The 20,914-nt window shown below is 27.0% G+C and overlaps 4 protein-coding genes and 1 long non-coding RNA gene across 10 annotated transcripts; 3 read left to right on the forward strand and 2 right to left on the reverse strand.

Annotated features, from left to right (window-relative positions):
* Positions 1-16: 16 nt before the first annotated feature.
* Positions 17-3,535, forward strand: LOC138189627 (uncharacterized). 2 transcript variants are annotated; one of them, XR_011176086.1, is made up of 5 exons: positions 17-440; positions 2,802-2,956; positions 3,066-3,175; positions 3,249-3,323; positions 3,407-3,535. It is a non-coding gene; the product is annotated as an uncharacterized LOC138189627 (long non-coding RNA). The 2 variants fall into 2 exon arrangements; XR_011176085.1 differs by having other exon boundaries at positions 26-432.
* On the reverse strand, positions 1,614-7,786 carry LOC138189619 (E3 ubiquitin-protein ligase TRIM33). Of its 2 annotated transcripts, none has more exons than XM_069131687.1 (12): positions 7,056-7,786; positions 6,322-6,846; positions 5,420-5,649; positions 5,052-5,332; positions 4,845-4,955; positions 4,573-4,767; positions 4,388-4,500; positions 3,051-4,229; positions 2,780-2,918; positions 2,524-2,707; positions 2,287-2,439; positions 1,614-2,184 (listed from the first exon to the last, which is right to left on the reverse strand). In XM_069131687.1, exons 2-12 carry the CDS (start codon positions 6,650-6,652, stop codon positions 2,011-2,013), a joined length of 3,090 nt encoding a protein of 1,029 aa, XP_068987788.1. In that variant the 5' UTR covers positions 6,653-6,846; positions 7,056-7,786; the 3' UTR covers positions 1,614-2,010. The 2 variants fall into 2 exon arrangements, with proteins under 2 accessions (XP_068987788.1, XP_068987787.1); XM_069131686.1 differs by having other exon boundaries at positions 2,780-2,939; positions 7,056-7,785.
* A 134-nt stretch (positions 7,787-7,920) lies between these two features.
* LOC138189722 (WD repeat-containing protein 55 homolog) lies at positions 7,921-10,305 on the forward strand. Its single transcript, XM_069131851.1, has 8 exons — positions 7,921-8,075; positions 8,317-8,466; positions 8,602-8,791; positions 8,889-9,071; positions 9,145-9,218; positions 9,287-9,453; positions 9,530-9,747; positions 9,830-10,305. The coding sequence occupies exons 1-8, from the start codon at positions 8,051-8,053 to the stop codon at positions 10,089-10,091; spliced, it is 1,269 nt and encodes a 422-aa protein (XP_068987952.1). The 5' UTR covers positions 7,921-8,050; the 3' UTR covers positions 10,092-10,305.
* Positions 10,306-10,797: 492 nt separating this feature from the next.
* Sra-1 (Cytoplasmic FMR1-interacting protein Sra-1) lies at positions 10,798-17,677 on the reverse strand. Its single transcript, XM_069131678.1, has 19 exons — positions 17,507-17,677; positions 17,097-17,324; positions 16,830-17,009; positions 16,551-16,732; positions 15,954-16,478; positions 15,672-15,876; positions 15,390-15,604; positions 15,152-15,282; positions 14,905-15,075; positions 14,750-14,832; positions 14,476-14,544; positions 14,028-14,101; positions 13,561-13,966; positions 13,270-13,469; positions 12,649-13,178; positions 12,485-12,579; positions 12,142-12,380; positions 11,925-12,072; positions 10,798-11,850 (listed from the first exon to the last, which is right to left on the reverse strand). The coding sequence occupies exons 2-19, from the start codon at positions 17,304-17,306 to the stop codon at positions 11,635-11,637; spliced, it is 3,879 nt and encodes a 1,292-aa protein (XP_068987779.1). The 5' UTR covers positions 17,307-17,324; positions 17,507-17,677; the 3' UTR covers positions 10,798-11,634.
* Positions 17,164-20,757, forward strand: nSMase (neutral sphingomyelinase). Of its 4 annotated transcripts, none has more exons than XM_069131699.1 (7): positions 17,164-17,236; positions 18,656-18,788; positions 18,965-19,138; positions 19,219-19,402; positions 19,487-19,813; positions 19,897-20,002; positions 20,115-20,752. In XM_069131699.1, exons 2-7 carry the CDS (start codon positions 18,715-18,717, stop codon positions 20,459-20,461), a joined length of 1,212 nt encoding a protein of 403 aa, XP_068987800.1. In that variant the 5' UTR covers positions 17,164-17,236; positions 18,656-18,714; the 3' UTR covers positions 20,462-20,752. The 4 variants fall into 4 exon arrangements, with proteins under 4 accessions (XP_068987800.1, XP_068987798.1, XP_068987801.1 ...); XM_069131697.1 differs by lacking the exon at positions 17,164-17,236 and adding an exon at positions 17,690-17,789; XM_069131696.1 differs by lacking the exon at positions 17,164-17,236 and adding an exon at positions 18,361-18,571.
* Positions 20,758-20,914: the final 157 nt, after the last annotated feature.

The following is a 20,914-nucleotide window of genomic DNA, read 5'->3' on the forward strand; positions in this document are numbered from 1 at the left end:
TAAAAAACTTTAAATAATCATAAAACACACACATACACATAAACACACATGTAGGTATGTACGTGTATATATTATCACGAAAAGTATTAATTGATCATTTAAAATTAACATACTTATATTTTCACCTTTAAAGAAAGAAAAGTTACAAAAGCGATTAAAGATACGTTATAAATTAAATTTGTCAAATTCATAATATGTTTTTAAATAAATACAGAAATACTTCTTCTGCTACAAAACCCGGTTGACAGTTTAAAAGTAATATGCATATATATGTATGCGGGTATCATACATTTGAATTCATAACGTTATAAGACAGTTACCTAACACTGACTACTGAATACAAGCATGCGATTGGTTACTCGTATAAATGTTTTTTTCATAATGGAAAAAGGGCCACGAAACTGTCTTCCAATACAACCATTAAGTAGTAAAGTAAGTAGGTAATAAAGTTTTCAATATTATACATCTTTTTTATATTTGGAATCATTTAGAAGTAATAAATTATCAACAATAATTGATTAATATAAATAGAAAATATTTATTGAATTAAATTACACTATGTAAAATAACTTTTCATTAGCATTTTTATTATAAAAATAGAAAAATAAAATTAAGATGTAAATATTCATAAATATAAATATATGAATTTTCCACACAATGAAAAGAAATTACTATGTAACTATATACATATATAAGAGTATCATGCAATATTACATAAATTTATTGTACTTATAAAATCATTACACATCAATTTCATCTTTATTGTAAAATTATATTCTGATATGTAATATACCTTTTAAGTTATGATGCAATATATTTTAAAATTGTTAATCTTTTTGTTGTACTAAAGTAATTTAATTAATATTAAATTTTGTAAGAGTAAAAAATTTGTATTACAAATTATAATTTTGGAAACGATAAAACAATTTTAAAAAATTCCATTCCGTATATTTTATGTAAGATTATTTTGTACATCCTACATGCATTTGGTGTAATACATTAACGTGAAATTTAACAACATAGTTGTCTACATTTGATGCTACCAAGTAAATGCATTAAAACGTTTTAATATAAGAATTTAAATAATAAAATTAATTATAATAAAATGAGAAATAAACATGAAAATTCAAATGTTAATATATTTCAATCTTTTGTTCATTTCCGTGTAACAAACATGTATTTACTTATCAAATACATTGGAATATTAACAATTAAACCGTTTTCTTACAGCAAAACGTTTTAAAAATGATATTAATTTATAAAATTTTCAGTCAATATGTTACATAGTTAACTGTAATTTTTTATCAACAAGTAATTCAACATTTTTTTCTATAGTTTTATTAAAATGATAATACAGATATACAAAATGTTTCGTACTATGTGAGTATATTAGAGAAGTAAATTGAGAACACAAAAATAGTTCATATGTTTATCTGAATTTTTGTTTTTCCATTTTTATATCCTCAACTCAACTCTGCAATACTGTCACATATGGAACACTCTGTGTATATATTATATGCATACATACATATATGTATGTATATAAAGTCGTAATACTTTGTAAAAAAATACTTATATATTTACTGAAATATTTTATTGTAAAATTAATGCAATTATTTTTTAGTAATTCAATTATTGATATAATTAAATGATAGGTTTTCTAACAGATTCTATGATAAATTTATAAGAAATAGTCAACACACTCAAATATTTTATGAACTAAATTTGTGATCACCTTTAATTTATAAATTCATGCAATAAGCTCGCAATATTAAGCAAGAAGTAAAATTTTCTTCACTGAACATAAAATGTGAAGAAGTCTATACTACAGTTGTAAATGTCTGCTCAATTGTTAGTATCCGCAAGTATTTATAGACATTTATTAATTAATTAAACACGAAAAGCAATATTAAATATAATTAAGAAATGTTCATTATATGGAAATATAATTCTGCTATGTGTTTTAAAAATAATATACTTGTTTATGTGCTTAATTACGGAAAGTGAAAATTAGTCTGTAAGTATACGACGATATTTTCTATTAGGAGGAAACACTTCTTCGTCTTCGTCCTTGTCGCCCGAAAGAAAAGGATCGTCATATGCGTAATTTGGTGCCCATTTTAATAATAATTTTTCAAAAAATTCTTCTAAATTACGTGCTTCTTGATACACTTGCGATTCAACCTAAATAAAAAAAAGTATATGATTATATAAAATGAATGAATGTTTTTATAACAATTTTGTATCATATTTTATATGATATAAATTCTTCAATGGAGAACTTACAGGATTATAAGTAAAAGCATTTTTAAACATCAATCTGATGTCTGCCATTACTTGTCTTAAATCTGTGTAATGTTCTGCATGCTCAGGTTTTAATTTATCTCTAATTACATCTAGTGCAATTGGTTTTTTTATGATACGATGATAATCAACTATCTGTTAATTATAAATGAAATAATAACTTTTATGTTCCTTCAATATATTTTATATACTTTTTAAATTTGGATAGAATAAATTTACCTCACTAGATACTATTTCACGGAAAGGTAAGCTTTGCTCATATTGACAATAAAGCTCTAACACAATTCTTTGTGCAATTCGTAATTCTTTTGCACTCATTGTGTTTGGTCTTTTTTCTCCTGGTGGATCATCTGAGCAGTCTAGTACATTAGTACATAACATACACTGCCATGTTTCACTTTCACTATTGCACAACAAAATTTGACATTAGCTATTAAACATAAATATTATTACACTATATTATTCGTACACTTACTCAGGAAACGATTTTAAACTAGGAATATGACAATATAAGTGGAAGACTTTTGGGCATTTATCACAACATAATACTGCATCTCCTCCATCCATGCATACTGCACACCAGTCTTCATTTGGATCATCCTTTGCCATGGATGCTGCAGCATTTTTTGAATTATCTATTGAACACATAATTGTACATATACACTTATACTTTATACATACAAAATATATATTTAACCAATATTTTGAATAACAATTACATATTTTTATTATTTCAATTAAATTACCTGATGAATTCTCAGCCATTGGATTCAACCCTTCATCAGTTGAACTATCTACTTGGGCTGAATCTAATTGGTTTCGTTGAGCTTCTGGTATTACTACAATTCCATTGCTATCTAATTTTGCGATAGTAAGCATTAGATCATTCAAAGATTTTTGGCAAAATTTGTCTAAACTTTTTTCAGTTTCATCTGATTTTCCAGGAGGCACAGGACTAGGCGTTTTAGGTACTGACGAACTAACTGTATGACCAACAGACACTGAACTTTGTGATTGAGGTGGAGTATCAGAAGCAATAGTCGTCTGTGTACTATATTTTTGATTTGCATTTGATTGTTGATTTTTTAACGTTATCTTGTAGGTATCATTAGTAGGAACTGACATGGAAGGTGTATTTGATTGATGGCGGGAAGTATAAAAAGGAAGACAGGGATTGACATTTTGAGGTATATGCCAACGAGCTGTAGGTGGTTGTTGCATAGGATAATTTATATGTTGCGCGGATGGAGAAGTTGGATTACATTGCTGAAGTCTTATACCAGATACCATGGATGTATTTGTTGGTTGATATGCAGGTGGTGGTACTGGTCGTTGGGAATTGTTTGGAGGATATCTATAAGGTGGCAATCGATATGATACATGATTTGTAGAAGATCGGAAAGGTGGTGGATTATGTGCAAGAAGTCCACGTAAACTTGTATTCTGACCGAGTTGATCTATGTGAACTTGTTGATGAGGATGCGTGGACGATGTTACTTGTTGATGGCAGCTTCCCAAAGGACGTTGTTGCATCATCATTGGTTGTTGTAATCTGTTATTGAAATTGACTGGATATGGTACACGAGGTTGATGTGCTTGTGGTGATGACCGAGGTGGCATGTTATTCATAGGATAATGTTGCATATAATTTTGCGACTGTGTTTGTTGCTGCTGTTGAGATGCTATATGAAGAGGCACTTGTTGATAGGAATTTTGTTGCATACTATTAGATTGTTGTGTTGCAACAGGTAATTGTGCAGCTATGGAAGAACCATCCATATGTGCATTTGACAGATTAGTTGTTTGCTTTTGATCTGTCTGTGATTCATTATATGGCATAGATGGTGTTGTATTTACTCCACCCAGTGGAGATATTGAAGGATATACTCTACCATCCACTACTATTCCTCCAATAGATGAAACCACTAAAATTAAGAAAGAAAAGAAAAAAATATTTAATATTGTACAAACCAAATATTTATTAGATGACTAATTTAAAAAAAAAGGAAATCAGTTTTGCTTGTAGCAATAAAACTACCTATTTAATAACATATAATTAAGCACCTATTATTATTAATTTAACCTTTTATCAAATCTGGTACTTTCTCCAAGGACAAATTTATTCTAACTGGTATTTCTGGATTTGGAATGTCAGCTCGTCTACTTTTTATTCTTTGTAAATGACTTGTAACAGATCTGCAAAAAAAATTATGGAATATTTATATTTATTATATTTATATACATATATTTAGTATTTCAAATACATACTTTTTGCTATAAAGTAATTCCATATCTGAACCCTTTTTTAAGGCATGAGTTACAAATTGGATACAATGATCAGTAAGCTTAGATAATTGGTCTAAAGCAACTTTTTTCTCATTTAATGTGTTTTGTTTCTGATCACAAACTTCATTTAGACGCATAACTAATTGTTTTCCTCGTGTATTAATTGCATTTGTTAACCTGTGTGAAAAAATATTACATAAGTTAAATAATTTTGTTTCTCTTAAACTTGAAATATAAAATTTACAATAACTTACTGCACCACCATTTGTGTTATGTCTTGCACTAAATTTTTCTTTTTTTCTAAAATAAGAACTTGTCTGTCTTCTATGACTTTCATTGCACTTTTTAATAAAACTCGTTTATAACTGCAAAACAGAGATTTTAAACATAATATAAAAAAGTTAATTTTAATATTTATAGAAAATATATAAATAAAAAAAATACAAATACAGAAGAATTACCTCACTTCTTTAAGTAAAGTTGACACTGAAGCACGGGTTTCAGTAGCAATTTCATGAATAAATTTGTACTTATGATCTCTGTGTTCACTTAGCTGACAATCTCTACAAGTAAGTTTATCACATGTTTGACAAAATAAAGATAATTGTTCATGTGGATGAATTGTACAAAATAAATAGCCAGGTATTTTTTTGTTGCTTTTTTTAACATTATCTCTATCATTGGCAACTTCATCCTTTGGTTTAATTGTGTGATCCTTTGTTATTTTTAATCTCTGATGTGCCTTTAAGAAACACAAATTTAAAATAATTGCCGTTATTTCTAAAGAAATATATTTAATAAACATTCTACTGAGTAATATTTTCATTACCATAACACAGTTTTGACATATAAATTCTTCACATTCTACACACCAACTTGTGGCATTGGCATTATCATGACAGCTAGTACATTTTTTTTCTTCTTCTGTTTCTTTAGATTCATCATCAGTACCTGGGCTATTATCCTCTTCTATAAATTTTGATAGGAATCGATTTTCGATTAAGTTTTCTGCCTGTGTGGTGACATTACATATCTGACAAGCAATTACATTACTTTCCACTGCAATGACATATATGTTTTAAAGTCATGGCTTAATTATCATATGATATAATATACTTATATATAAAAACATAAATATTTTATAAATTATATTAATATCAAATGATCATTTTGAATCATAAAGATACTACTAAAAATTTATTCAAATAAACATAAGAGTTGTTTCAAGCTGTTTCTGTCGTTTAATATAAATAAGATGTTTTGATATTTATGAATATTATTATACAGATTAGTAAATAGTATTGAGACAGATATAATTTAATGCTATTCATATTTCAAAGATGAATTACAATACTTAAATGGAATCATATATTTTTTAATACATTAATCGATACAGCTCAAATACTAGTACCATTTTATAATACTTTTTCTTTAGTTTACTTTTTCTACGTGTAATATTGCTGCATCAATTAATGCATTTAAAAAATTAATGCATTAAGTTAATCTTCATATATCCTTTATATCCACCCATAGAAAAGCTAATGATGTTAAATAATATTCTTTTTGATCCCAGTCAATTTCTATTTGGGAAATTTTTTTATACAGCAAGAAATTTACAAGATATTTGAAATCATTAAGCTAGAAGGTTCATTCTATAGATGTTAAGAAGAAAAACTCGCGGAATCAGAATTTAATAAAGTTGCAAAATGTAGACGTATAACATAGCCTTACACAGAACATCCACGTCGACCGATGTGTTGTGATCACTGAGTTTACTATTAACACATGTCGAACATGCTGCATGTAAACATTCTAAAAGTTTTGGATCATCACCGAAAGTAAATGTCTTTCCACAGAACACACATTTCGATAAAAATGCACGTGTCTCATTTTCTTGGCCCTCAGTTGTACACTCGATACGCTGTTCGCACTCTTCCTCAATGCAAACGCCCTGCACTTGAGATTGTTGCATATCTTGCTTCGCGCCAGTTTGATCAAGTGGCTCTTCTTTAATCGTTGCTATAGGACCGGTTGTTAACAACTCATTCGTCCGAGTTTCCATTTTAAAATTATCAAAGTATGAACGTGGCTACACACAACAATCGTTTTTATATCTTATGAAAATATATCTTTCTTGAACCATGTAGCGCCATGGTCCACCATGCTACATATTCCACACTACATACTCCACACTCCACTTTGATTGCAATTACTATAGTTAGGCAAGAAATTCGATGCAACGTATAATGGCGCCCTCTGAAATAGGGATTTTGATATTTCTGGATATTTTGGTAATTTTAATAATAAACCAAATATCTTTTTAATATTACGGAAAGAAATTAATAAAAATTTTGTAGTATAATGAACTATTGTATAGAATTTCTCTTTTATTAATTAATTATTTATTTAGACAATAGAATATATATTATACTATTATGTTATCGCGTGAACGTAACTTTAATTACCTGTCTCGAATATAGCTTCAGTATGGGCTTAATCTAAGAAGATCGACATATACATGTGGAACGTAATTTGAATTGTCAATTTTAATCGTCGTGTATGTCTAAAAGACAAAATGTATCTAGAAACTGTATAAAGAATTGATGCGTAGTACGACGATGGGAAAGTTAAAATTTGGGAACAAAAATACTTTATTTAGCGAACTTGAGAAATTTTGTTAAGAATTGCAATCAATTGACTGCTTCAGTTAAAGTCACGCAGGTTCTCTCGACAGAATGTTTGTTTCAAAGAATTAGAGATTTAGGACTATATGCTTAAACGTTCTGCTTTTGTATCTTAAAAGCATTCGGCTAAGTTAGCTCAATGAAAGCCCAAGAGAACCATACATTTTTTCAACGGATAGTTTCTGCGCGCCACGCAAAGTGCATGCTTTCTTTCACACATACACAAGACGTTGTCGATTACATCAGTCTTGCGTTCCCACTACCATCCACTAACGAAGATCGGAAAGTGAAGTTAGTATAGGGTATGAAGCGTTGATCTACAGGGTGAAAACTATTTTTCGATTAGTCCACTAGGATCTGAGAGGATCCAGATTCTAGGAGAAAAACTGGAAGGGACTTTACGAGTCAAGGAAGAAACAAAAATTATCAGGATTCTTGTCATTGCAATCTAGGATCGCGACACGCCATTTGTATCAAAAATTATCAGAATGATCTTATGAATCAAAGTACTCATTTCGATAGAACTTAACAATCTTCATTTGAATATTTTCCGCACTCTAGCGAACAGAGCAGATCAGCGCTCCATGGGTACCAATCCACATTCCTATTTCCTGAAAAATCACTATAAATTTGTAACAACACATTTTATATAGTGCAATCTATAGGGAATATTAATTTTAATAGTTTTCGTACAGTGAACAAGTCATACATATTGTGTGTTGTATTATACACGAAACCTCATAAATATCATCAAAAAGAATTAGAATCTTTAAAACATGCATTTAGGTAAGGGACATTTAGGTACCCTTTCTTAAATAAAAAGAATTTTTGCTTTGCGTTTTATATTATATTACTGTAGAATAAATAATCATTTATTTCTTATTTTTACTCCTTAATATTATTTGCACATGTTTAAATTAATTCCACTATTAACATAATAACAGTAGTTAATAAGAATTAATTCATTAATAATTATTGCACAATTTTTCTATATTTCTTAGATTTTTTTCTTTATTTATAATTAAATATATGTATTATTTAGGTAATTTTGTTCTTGATAATGAAGAGAATAATAATCTTGATAGTGATGATGCTTTGTCAGAAAACAGCAGCAGTTCACAAAGTGATGATTTAAATGATACATGTAGTGAAGAAGACGAGGAACTTATAAGTTTAATTAATGCATACACAAGTAAATTTTATATAAAATTTAATGTTTAAATAATTTAAACTTAATTAATTTTTGTAATGAAAATTAATATAATGGTATATGTTTTTTATTACTTGTAATATTATAGAAAGGTAATATTTCTATTTCTTTTTAAAGGTAACAGAGAATCAACTTTATTAAATGCAAAAAAGGAAAAAGATGAAGTTGCAAAAGCAACAGTTATATCACAAGATATAAATACAAATCATCCTCCACCTATTACAACAGAAGATCATGTGGTAGATATATGTTTCCATCCTAATTCAAACATGATCGCTGTAGCTAATATTCTAGGAGATGTAAACTTGTAAATTTTATATTTATTAATATCATATAATTAATATGTTGTTAATAATTTTGAATAGCTTGATACATGTATACATGTATATTTCTTTATCTGATAGATACAAATATAATAATACAGAAACAGAACTGATATCAACTTTAGAATTGCATCTTAAAGCATGTCGTGATATAGAATTCAATGACTCTGGTACAACTTTATTTTCTACTGCTAAGGATTTATGTATAATGATCACTGATCTAGAAACAAAAAAGCTAATAAGACATTATGAAAATGCACATGAGTATGTATATAATTATTATAGTTAATATAAATAAAAATATAAGTGCCATTACTTAATGTTTGATTTATTTTAGGAAGCCAATATATACAATGACTCTAATTGGAGAACATAAGTTTGCAACTGGAGACGATGATGGTGTAGTAAAACGTATGTTATTGTTTCTTTCTCTTTTCTGTTTCATTGAATCCATTATATTTATATTTAAGTATTTTAAGTATGGGATCTTCGACAAGGAGGGAATACACCTATATTTTCAATAAAAAAAATGGAGGATTATGTAAGCACTATAGTAACAAACAAAGAAGAGAGATACTTAGTTTGCGCAAGTGGAGATGGATCTCTTACTACATTTAATATACTAGGAAGGAGACTACATGTTCAAGTATGTGTAAATAGATATCATGTTATCTAATTATATATAATTATATATATATAAATATATATAATCATTTCATTAGTCAGAAGAATATGAAGAGGAACTGACATGTCTTGGTTTATTTAAATCTGAAACAAAAATATTGGTGGGTACAAATAAAGGAAAAATGTATGTATATAATTGGGGAGACTTTGGTTTTCATTCAGATGAGTTTCCGAATTTAACTAAAAAAGCTATAAACTGTATGATTCCAATTACTGAAAATGTTGTGATAACAGGTGGAGAAGATGGAATACTTAGGTATAGTTTAAGATTTATTATATATCTTTTTTTATATATCAATTAAAATAATTATGTATTTGTTGTATGTATTAATGTACAGGGCTACCAGCCTGTTTCCTCATCATCATCTTGGAATAGTAGGAGAACATAATCTTTCTATTGAAGCACTTGATGTTAACAGTGATGGTACTTTAATTGCATCTTCATCACATGATAATGATATCAAGTTTTGGAATGTACAATATTTTGAAACTTTAGACGTTAATAAACGTATAAAAGGTGGAAAGCAGAGACAATTAAAACATAATCTTCCAAGTAGTAAAACTGATAATGCATCTACCTTTTTTTCGGATCTTCAATAAAGGTAATAAATTATTATGAATGTATTGTAAATTTACAAATGATTAAATTATTAGATTCACATATAATACTGAGATTACATATTTTCATATAAATATGTTCTTAATTCATACATAACATGTACACACATATTACATAGTTTATATGTATAACAAAAAGTTGAACACAATTATACTTTTTAAAGATAAAAATAATAAAAAAACATATTTTAATGAATTACATGTGAAATTTTTAAGCTACATTTATCATTATTTATTGTATTTTGTTACATTTGTCAAAATTTAGAAGCTTGATAAAAATCAAGCAGATTTCATGCAACCTGAAAACATACTTCGAATGTATATTTACATTGCTTCAAATATTTTATTAAAATATTTTTGATGTTACTTTCTAATATTTTTAATATTATAAAACAAGAATTATATGTATAAAAAAATAAATCTTAGTAACCATTTATACTTATTTTTATATGTTCATTATAACAAAAATATTTTTGAAAATTAACCATAAATAACAAATAAATATCTAAATTTTGTGACTTACTCAATTCATATTTTAGCTAGATTTGATATCAAACAATTGATTCTTTCGTATGTGTTGTACAATTATCATAAAACATACATGAGGAAATTGACAGAAAATATAAGTCATATAAAAAAATATTACGAAGTATAAATTTTAGAACAGTATTTAATTAGTAGATATCTATTATAAAATTTGCTTACCATACAATGCTTTATGTTTTTGAAACAATGTTAAAGTTCTACTAAATGTAAGCTTACATCTGTTTTTGTACATATAAAATATGTTTACAGAAATGACTGAAAAATATTCACGAGATATTCAGCAATGATTACAAATATGTCAAGTATTTCTTATAATTTACATTTAATTTGTAAAAAGAAATGAATTTAATACAAATATATAAAATGGATTGTAATGCCAGAGTTCATAATGTATTTGCTGTCATATTATGATAAATAATACTGATACTAAAAGATATATAATTCTTAATTTAAAGATTTGAAATTTTTATGCAATTTCCAAGTATTCGTACTTTCGTACTCATATATGTATAAGAAGTTACTAATAATGAAAATCTTATTTTACATAAAAAATATAAGATTGGGAAATATTTTAAATAAAATATGAGATATATGAATATTCTTATTGATTAATAAATATATTGAATATTACCTCCTTAAGGGTTCATTGAATTTTAGAAAAATGTGTTTAAAAAAAACGCTTTGCATAATATATTAAATGTAATATTACGAAGATGGGCCTTAAGGGGTTAACATTATATTAATATTATTACAAATTATATATAAGAATTTATATCTTTTTACAGAAAAATGAAACAAATTTTAATGATTTCAATTGACTTATTTCAACGTTATATGCACTAATGTAAACGTAACATACGTTACCTTAAGAAAATTTAGATAAATGTTCCAAACTCATATTACAAGTAATTTAAAAAGTGAGATTCAGCCTTGATTATACTAAATTATGAATATTCTTGCTTATAATACTTACATTATTTCACTGATGATTCATTTGACGTAAATATTCTGGTGTATGATAGTGTTGCTGTTGCACATGAGCAAGCGAGGGGTGAATTGGAGGTGGAAAACATCGAACGTGTTCAACGCTTGTTACGTCACTATCTCCACTCTTTAAATATTTGTTTAATACAGCAAAAATTTGTGAATTTAGCACTTGGAATCTTCTAATCCTATCCACCATTCTTTTTAAGTGCTATTTCAAATGAATAACGATTAAATATTTAATAATCGAAAAGATTATATTACAACTCATGTATGAATACTTACGATTCCTTTAACATTTTCATCTTTACCATCAACACGTTGTACTCTCAAAATATGATAGCAAAAATCAAGAGCTTCGAATCTCCTTTGTTGACCAAGTAATACAATCATAGCACATCCAGCCCAGTGTAAACCTTCACCAAATAGTTCTCTGTAATGAAAATGGTATTAAATGATAAAACCTGTATTATTACTAATAGTAAAATTAAATATTACGTACTCAACAGTAAATTCTGTTTCCCCAACAGGAATGCAATATACAAATTGTAATGCACTCCATAATCTATGAAATTCTGTACATTCATCAACATTCATTACTCCATTTACAGGAGGAGGACCAACCCAAATAGGATCATCTAAGAAACTACGTAGTCTACTGAGCACTACTTCAAATATAGACAAACCACAACAAAGCCGTTCTCGGGTTAATAAATCTCCTTCTCTGGCAATCATTGCTTGCTGTATGATTAAAATAATTTTAAGTTTACAACACAATTAAACATCTTATATATTTTTATTATTTGCATATGTTACATAATATGTATATTCATTTTATTACTTACTTTAGCTGTACCTAAATTATCTACATTGGGGACGATTTGTAAAGCTGCATATTTGGCTTCAAGTCGTTTCTGTTTAGTCTCTGGTTTTTCACCCTCTAGAATTGAAGTTATTATAATATTTTCAAAAATAAGATTGTTTTGCACATATAATTTGAAAATATTACCTTTACAATATGGTCTTGGTAATATATTTTGGAATGGTGCTGCATGTAACAAATCACAAACTTCTTCTTGTGATAAAGCTTGTTCCATTAAAAGACAAAATAAGATTGTGTTACCAAACTCGCGAAAATTATGAAAAAGTTCCGTTTTAGCATCTGGATATTGCACAATGTCATTTAATTGAGCATGATAATATCCCAAAACTCCTGGGGATCCATAATCGTATCTTGGAAGTTTACAAACTTTTGGCATAGCCTCCATTAATGTCTTAGTAAATTGATGTAAACTTCCTTGAATTAGAGATTTCACAATTTTTAAAAGTTCTTCCATTACTACTGCAATACCTTGATATCCAAGAAGTTTACACATTGTACGGAAATGTTGTGGTCCAACAAATCCCGAATATTGCCCATATTGTGTACTATATGCTAAATTTAATTGTTTACTTCCCCAAAGATAATGATGAGACATTTGAGGAGGTTTATCTCTATGTACTGCTTGTACAAATTGAAGTCCACGACATTTTACAAACCTATTATAAATATATTTTATTTTTAATACAAATAATTATGAATTCTGTATGTATTTATATAATTGGGTTTTACTTTATAACACAATTATACCTATTCGTTGCTGCATTATAACAATAATTTGGTAAAAAGTCATAATTCAATTCCCAAAATACATGAAGAGTGATTCTTCCATATGGAGCTAAAACATTATGATTTGCTTCACGAAACATAGCATCATATTCATCTAATGCAAGCCATTTACTTAAAAGTTTATGAGTAAGACGATTCACTTGTAAAAGTCCTTCCAATTCCTTTAGTACACAAGATATTAGGTTATTAAAATACATATTGGATGCAAATTAAATACAAGTACAACATATTAAATCTAATAATTCAACTTACCACAACTCCCGTTATATCTCCAGATTCAAATTTACTAATTGCTAAATCTAATGACTTTTGCATATCTGCATTAATGCGTTGTGTAATCAATTTGTTCAAATCAATACTTCTTCCAAGTAACTGAACATGCCTTTGTTTTAATAAAGTTTCATATCTGTTAGCACGAGGATATGGAAGCAAATACGCTCCTAATGCAACACATTCTACTCGAAATCTTTTATCTAACAATATACTTGCAGCAAGTTGTTTATAGTGAGCAAAAATTTGTTCACTAAGCTTGTAAACAAATTGATCAAAACATAAATTTACTTCAGCCTCTACTTCATCATAAAGAAACTGTTTACGAAATATTGTCAAAGCATATAATGCACTATCATTGTATAAGTCAAGTGGATATAAAACGTACCTAAAAACAAAATATTACGTTACAAAATATTTTCCAAATGATATATTTCCTTTTTACTTACTCCATCATTGATGGTTCCTTGCTTCGTAATATATGATCAGTCAAAATCCATGGCATGGACATTTCAATTGGAAACTGAAACATATATTAAAAGCTTTTAAAACTTATAACATAATTTGCATATTATCAATTATAGATCTTAATACATTAATAATATAATAATTATACATTTTCATTAAATAATTTGTACAATTGTACTAATAAAATAATTTTTTAACAGACATACATTGATTTCATTATTTAATGCACACTATTTGTGAAACAATAAACTTATAACAACTCAATGCTTAAAAAATCGTAGAACATGTATTCTCTATGTATTAGTTAAAATTTATACAATAGAAACATCATAATAATAATAATGAAATCAGTAAACCATATTAACTATGATCATTGCAAGAAATTATAAGCATAAATAACTGCTACATCACTTGTGTCTAACAACATACTTGAATACGTTTCTCCATGGTAATCAAATCGCTGCACTCTTCATTATGCTGGTGACGAACTTGGCATTTCTAGTCATGAAATCAAGCACACAAAACGCTATTTAATAATATCTTTTGCATACATATATTAATACAAAATATTTACCGGTATTTAGTAAAAAATGAAGCAATAATATCAACTATCATTTTTTAATAAACTATGTTTAATATACTTTAATAAACATGTTTAGAGTTTGGAACTATGTTAAACTATATTAAACAAATGTTTAGTTACTTGTATCTTCCGACCCATGGTCATTTCCAGATAAAATTCTCTGTACCACAATTGGGATAAGTCACAACAATCTTGTAATGATTCTGAAATAAAATAACGCTATTAATATCCTATTTTAATATGAAATGTAACTATATCTAATTCATTATACTAACCACTAAAATTTAAGAGGTAACTCCAATAAAAACTAGTTTTATGAAATTGATCGATTTGCACAAGGTATTGGCCATCAATGTCCTTCCTCAAAGTACGTTTTCCGCCACTTTTATCCGCAATTAATGATTCTAACATAGTACGGACCATATAGAGTTGTGTTGAAGAGGGTCCTGAGAAAATACATCTTTTAATAAAGTATTGAAGTATACTATTAAAAAATATAATTATATTTATTTTTAATCTTACCAACATTTCGACGTGGTACTTTAATACCAAATCCATTATCAGGATCCTTCTTTCCTTTTAATGCAGGATCTCCTAATGGCTCTACTCCAAAATGCCAATCAGCACAAGTTTCTCGTACTGACACAATGATACTAAAGAATATAATAAACGTTTATAAATCGTTAAACAGGTATATGAAACTATGTTTATATAAAAAAGAAAAGCACGCTTCCATATAAATAAAAAATAATATACAAACCTCCTAATAAGATCCTTTTTATTTTTAATTGCTTTACGTAATGGTTCTCGCAATGTAAGTTGAACAAAATCTTGTAATTCCGCATATATGTTTCTACGTATTGCGTCAATAAAAACTGTTTCCATACGTGCCATTAATACTTGTAATCCTTTAATCATTGCAATTACTTCTATCAGAGCAAATTTTTCTTCATCTGTATAATTATAACGCGTAGCCTGATAAAAAGAAAAGGTATTAGTATACATCATATAGCTAGTAGAAATAATAAATAATATGTCTTACTCTTTCATATTCTTCAGCTTCCTGGGGACATTCTTTATTCATATGATGATCAGTAGGATGTAGAAGTTTCCAACTATAAAGTTCTGTTACTACACTTGTCCACTGAGAAAGTAATTGTAATCCACGTAACGCTAATTCTGCGGTTTCTCGATTTTCCGCATCACTGCCACATTCCTTGTATGTCGTAGTTACTTCATTACTGTATCTATATCACAGCAAATATATTTTTATAAGTTTAAAAGTTAGCATTTTTCTTAATTTCGGAAATATTTTTATTCTCACCTTGCTAATTCACTAATATATTTAACATGATCTTCCCTAATTTGTGGAAGATGTACCATAAGATCTGCTTGTGGACTCATACTATTTGATGAAGAAGACAATGGCCATTTTGAAGCATCAAAATGTTTAGATCGTTTGATATAATTAAAAGGTGCAATTTGCATATCACCAAACAATGGTACTACTTCCAAGTTTTTGAAAATTCTATCAATTCTATCTAATTTTAATTTCTTTTTCTGATCTAACTTATTGATATTGCAAAGCTCACTATCCATTAAAAATAAACCAAATCCCATCACTTTTACCAACATATGTTTTTCATTTGGAGTCAAATACATTTTAGTTTCAAACATATGAACACATATATTAACAACATCTGCAAGTAATTCTTCATATCCTGGAATTTTTTCTAAATTTTCTTTTACTGTATCACGAATTTTATTTTGTGTAGCTAAAAACATTGATAAATTTTGAGATTCTTGTAATGTTTGAGAATCAGACATTACTTTAAGGAACTGAGCAGCTCTAAAATGAGAATATAGCTATCTTCAATAAAAATTTTAATGATTTAATAAATTTAAAAAGAGTAATAGTTACCTTCGGTATGTGGAATAATCATTTTTTACACTAGATTTCATATTTTTAAGTTCATCCAAAACTGCAAACATATTGATAAATTTTCCTAAAGTGAGTAAATATGCTTCAGAAACAAAATCTTTTCTTTTTTCATGATGACACAAACGTTTCACTTCTCCAGAAAATCTTTCAATTGCCTTTCTCTGAAGATTAACATTCATTTATTATTTGTATGTAATAAATACAACTTTATCAATATGCATATAATAACAAGTTATTAGATATTTTTACTATACATACTTGAAAATACATAAAATTTAATAATTTATTTACTTCTGGTGCTAATACTTCTACTGTTTTCTCATAAATTTCTACTCTGTTGGGCTGTTCATTTGATTTTGGCTGAGGTATTGCACGAGAGCAACATCTCCAAGTATATAACATTACAGCATGCTTCAAACCTTCTTCTAATAATTCATTCTTTAAATTAAAAATTATGGATTATATATGTAATAATTCTATTGATAGCACAAAGATAGAGTTATCTAATATCAGATACTTATTTACCAAACTTGCATGAACAGTAGCTTCTTCAATGTACTTAGCAATCCCAGTAACAAAGCCATTTCTATCTTCAAAATTAGTATCAAAATTGGCTTGATATACTACAGAACATGGTTGTGCTTCAATACAAGGTTGTTCATCAGGTAATGTAAATTCATCAAGTACATCAACATTGGATAAAGCATCACCCAAAGTTACTTTATCAGTAGCCATTACAACTTAAGTATAAACCTAGATAAAAACATTACATATTATTAATGATAAAATCGTATTAAAAATATATACAATTAATTTATTTTTTAGAAACATTTATGGGAAGAATTTTAAATGAAGGTCTAGGGGCAAGTTAATAATCACAGAAATTAAAATTTGACATAAAAATTTATCAAAATCACAGTTATAATTTAACTTACCTCTATAGAGGTTACGTTTCTAGAGACAAGTATGCTAAAACCTCGAGTTCTTTATGATAAAGCAAAATGATTCTTGATTATTTTGCAATTTATTCAATACATTTTAGTACAATAATTTCTAATTGTACCTTATACACAATTATATCTTTAACACTCCACCCTCACCTTAGAAAACATAAGATGATTATCCTATCAACAATACTTAGGTACTAACAGAGTGGTACAAAGTACTACATACAATTACATACTTGACCCTTTTAAAATAAAAATTTATACTAAAAAGGTTGGTTAAACTTATTTAATATGTATTTAATTCAATGCAACTTTATTAATTAACTATATTTTTCGGGAAAATATATATATCTTAAAGATTAAGATTTAATTTCAATAATGTTATATGATGATTAAATATTTTTACTTTTTCATGATTATGATTCATATAGCCATTTTTGTTAATTAATTAGTTAAAATATTTATAAATACCAAAGTAAAAGATTAGAAGTAAGATTATATTAGACTATATTAGATTAAAGTAAGTACTATTACAAAGATGACTACGCTGACTACAGTGATTGTTACTGCATCAATTTTTTTGTATATGATATATTGTAAAAAGTTTTATAGAATATTTTCATATTCTACTAAATTTTATTAAACATTTTATAACAACTGCATTATGTATACATTTAATTCCGTTATTTATAAAGAGAAACATTTTTAAATAAATTAAAAATTTGCTGTTCATACAAGAAAGTTGAGAACCATTGCTTAGATATTATACATGTTAAGTGTAGAGACTAAATTCGTAATACGCTAGCAAAGAGAAAAAAAATATATATATATATAACATATATATAGATAACAATTTATTACTAACAATCGAAGAACAAATTGTGTGATAAGTTCTAGCGTGACCATGAAGGCATTATTGCCACTATTTCAATCTTTTAAATTTCGAATCTGTGATAAAAAGAACAATAATAAGTCAGAATTTTTTAAAATCATTCTCTTCATATTTTTGTAATTTTGGTTAAAGAAAATTATTATCACAATTTCATATATGAGGTACATATATATGTATAAAGTATGATATTGATAAACGTTGGAAAGAATTAATAAGAAGAAGTACATATTATATCACAATTGCAGATCTGATTGCGGGAAAATATATTTGCATTAATCTGTTTGAAACAATAAAACCATAAAAGATGTCAGACGTAAAAGATGATATAGAAATGACAAATGTAAAAACGTTAATAAATATTCTAACTTTAAATTGTTGGTAAGTTGCATTATGATGTAATATAGGATTACTTTTATCAGTTTGAATCTAGTTTAGAATTAATTATTTTTATACCAATTATATTTTTTATAAATATTTTTCTATACCTAGAATACAAAATTATAATTAACATAAGTATACATACTGTCATATATTCATAACATTTTATATTTTAGGGGGATACCATATGTTTCACAAAATAGGAATGTTCGTATGACAGCAATTGCAGAAAAATTTGCTACAGAAAATTATGATATCATTTGTCTACAAGAGGTATGGTCTGTTAAAGATTTCAAAATGATAAGAGCTAAGACAGAAGAACAGTTACCTTACTCACATTATTTTTACAGGCAAATATCTCATTTATATTAATATAGTACTATTAAATTTGCCTTTTTATTACTAATAATTTTAATTTAATGCATTGTAGTGGAGTTCTTGGATCTGGAATTTGTATCTTATCTAGATTTCCTATTAAAGATGTAATATTTCATAAATGGCCTTTAAATGGATATGTACATAAAATACATCATGGAGATTGGTTTGGTGGAAAAGGTGTTGGACTCTGTAGACTTCAAATTCATAATATGAACATTAATGTTTATATTGCACATGTAAATTTAATTATTGAGATTTGTAGTTTTTATTCATATAATTTTCAACATATCGATAAGTATTAAATATATTTAATATTTTAGTTACATGCAGAATACAATAATCACAGTAATGAATACACAGCACATAGAGTTCTACAAGCTTTTGATACTGCCCAATTTATTAGAATGACTTCTGGTGGTGCTGATTCTGTAATATTAGGAGGTGACCTTAATGCAGAACCTCAAGATTTAGCTTATAAAATCATTTGTGGCGTTGCTGGTTTGGCAGATGCTTGCTCAAATATTTCAAGTAATTTAGGGACCAATGAGTGTGCCAATAATAGTTATACTAGTTCAAAACTTGCAAGAACTTGTCCTGAGGGGAAACGTATAGATCATATTTTATATCAAGGTTCAAAGAATGTTAAGGTGCATTAAATTATTTTTATTTGTTAGTTATTTTCGTAGGAAATTGCCTAGAAATAATCATATTAATAATATATTATTCGTAGATAGAGGTAACAAATTTTCAACACCCATTTCCAAAACGGATACCTTACAAAGACTTTAGTTATTCTGATCATGAGGCTATTATGGCAACTTTTAAATTTATTCCTGGTAAGCTAATAAATATAGTGATATGTATGATATGTATAATAATAATATATATGGTAAGTCATTTAATCTTTAATTTTACATTTACGTTTAATTTACATCTTTATTATTATAGGTGAATTTCAAACTATAAATGTAGATGTCAAAGATTCAATAAAGGAAGCCATAAGTATATGTGAAACGTCATTGAAAACGGTTCGTCGGCGGCGATTTTGGTATCTATTGGTAGGCTGTATATTAATTATACCACTTGTTTGGTCTATGGGGTTAGACTGTTCCTTTACATCTCTCGATGTAACTATTGGACTTAATGTAATACGTATTTTTTTAACAGCAATATTATGTTATATTTTGTTTATGTGTTCTCTATGGAATAGCGTAGAAACAAATGCTTTGAAAGCGGGATGTTTAGGAATGGAAATTTATTTGGCAAATTTAAATAATAATTTATGTAAAAAATAAGTTTGTATACATTTTGCAAGAACATAGTTCAAAATTTGAACTTCCTTTTTAAATTATTCTATAATTTTTCAAATCAAAAGAATCAAATAGTATCATTTTTAATAAGAGTATATTTTCTTACTAAAAAAGTGTAATTCTTAATGAATTATAGCATTTACATACATTAATATACTCAGTATTATATTATTATGCGACAATAATCAAATTAAAGCATAAAAACATATAAAACATCTCATTTTTATAAATTGGCTAAAATGCATTAACTATCTTTTATATAACTTCGTAAAATCACATAATTTCAATTCTATATAGATAATAAATTATAATACCTTTTTAAACTAAATTTCATATGGAATAAAAATAAAAAGTACTTAATAGATATTAAATATTAAAAATGAAAGAAAAAATAAGTTACAAAATCTTGTTACATTAATTGATAAATTAAATAACGAA

Source organism: Bombus flavifrons, chromosome 2 (assembly GCF_040668555.2).
Source record: "Bombus flavifrons isolate JBK064 chromosome 2, iyBomFlav1_principal, whole genome shotgun sequence".
NCBI lineage: Eukaryota > Metazoa > Arthropoda > Insecta > Hymenoptera > Apidae > Bombus > Bombus flavifrons.

What these genes read in the sequence shown, in the direction of transcription:
- LOC138189619 (XM_069131686.1), bottom strand. Translation starts at nt 6,652, where the DNA reads ATGGAAACTCGGACGAATGAGTTGTTAACAACCGGTCCTATAGCAACG. An exon ending in GAATTACTTTATAGCAAAAA is followed by an intron (nt 4,501 to 4,572) that starts GTATGTATTTGA and finishes TTTTTTTTGCAG; the next exon opens with ATCTGTTACAAGTCATTTAC. An exon ending in GTGAAATAGTATCTAGTGAG is followed by an intron (nt 2,440 to 2,523) that starts GTAAATTTATTC and finishes TATAATTAACAG; the next exon opens with ATAGTTGATTATCATCGTAT.
- LOC138189722 (XM_069131851.1), top strand. Translation starts at nt 8,051, where the DNA reads ATGCATTTAGGTAAGGGACATTTAG. An exon ending in TTTAGGTAAGGGACATTTAG is followed by an intron (nt 8,076 to 8,316) that starts GTACCCTTTCTT and finishes TGTATTATTTAG; the next exon opens with GTAATTTTGTTCTTGATAAT. An exon ending in ATTCTAGGAGATGTAAACTT is followed by an intron (nt 8,792 to 8,888) that starts GTAAATTTTATA and finishes TTTATCTGATAG; the next exon opens with ATACAAATATAATAATACAG.
- Sra-1 (XM_069131678.1), bottom strand. Translation starts at nt 17,306, where the DNA reads ATGGCTACTGATAAAGTAACTTTGGGTGATGCTTTATCCAATGTTGAT. An exon ending in GATTATTCCACATACCGAAG is followed by an intron (nt 16,479 to 16,550) that starts GTAACTATTACT and finishes TTCTCATTTTAG; the next exon opens with AGCTGCTCAGTTCCTTAAAG. An exon ending in AAGGAACCATCAATGATGGA is followed by an intron (nt 13,967 to 14,027) that starts GTAAGTAAAAAG and finishes TTTTGTTTTTAG; the next exon opens with GTACGTTTTATATCCACTTG.
- nSMase (XM_069131699.1), top strand. Translation starts at nt 18,715, where the DNA reads ATGTCAGACGTAAAAGATGATATAGAAATGACAAATGTAAAAACGTTA. An exon ending in TTAATGTTTATATTGCACAT is followed by an intron (nt 19,403 to 19,486) that starts GTAAATTTAATT and finishes TTAATATTTTAG; the next exon opens with TTACATGCAGAATACAATAA. An exon ending in AACTTTTAAATTTATTCCTG is followed by an intron (nt 20,003 to 20,114) that starts GTAAGCTAATAA and finishes TTATTATTATAG; the next exon opens with GTGAATTTCAAACTATAAAT.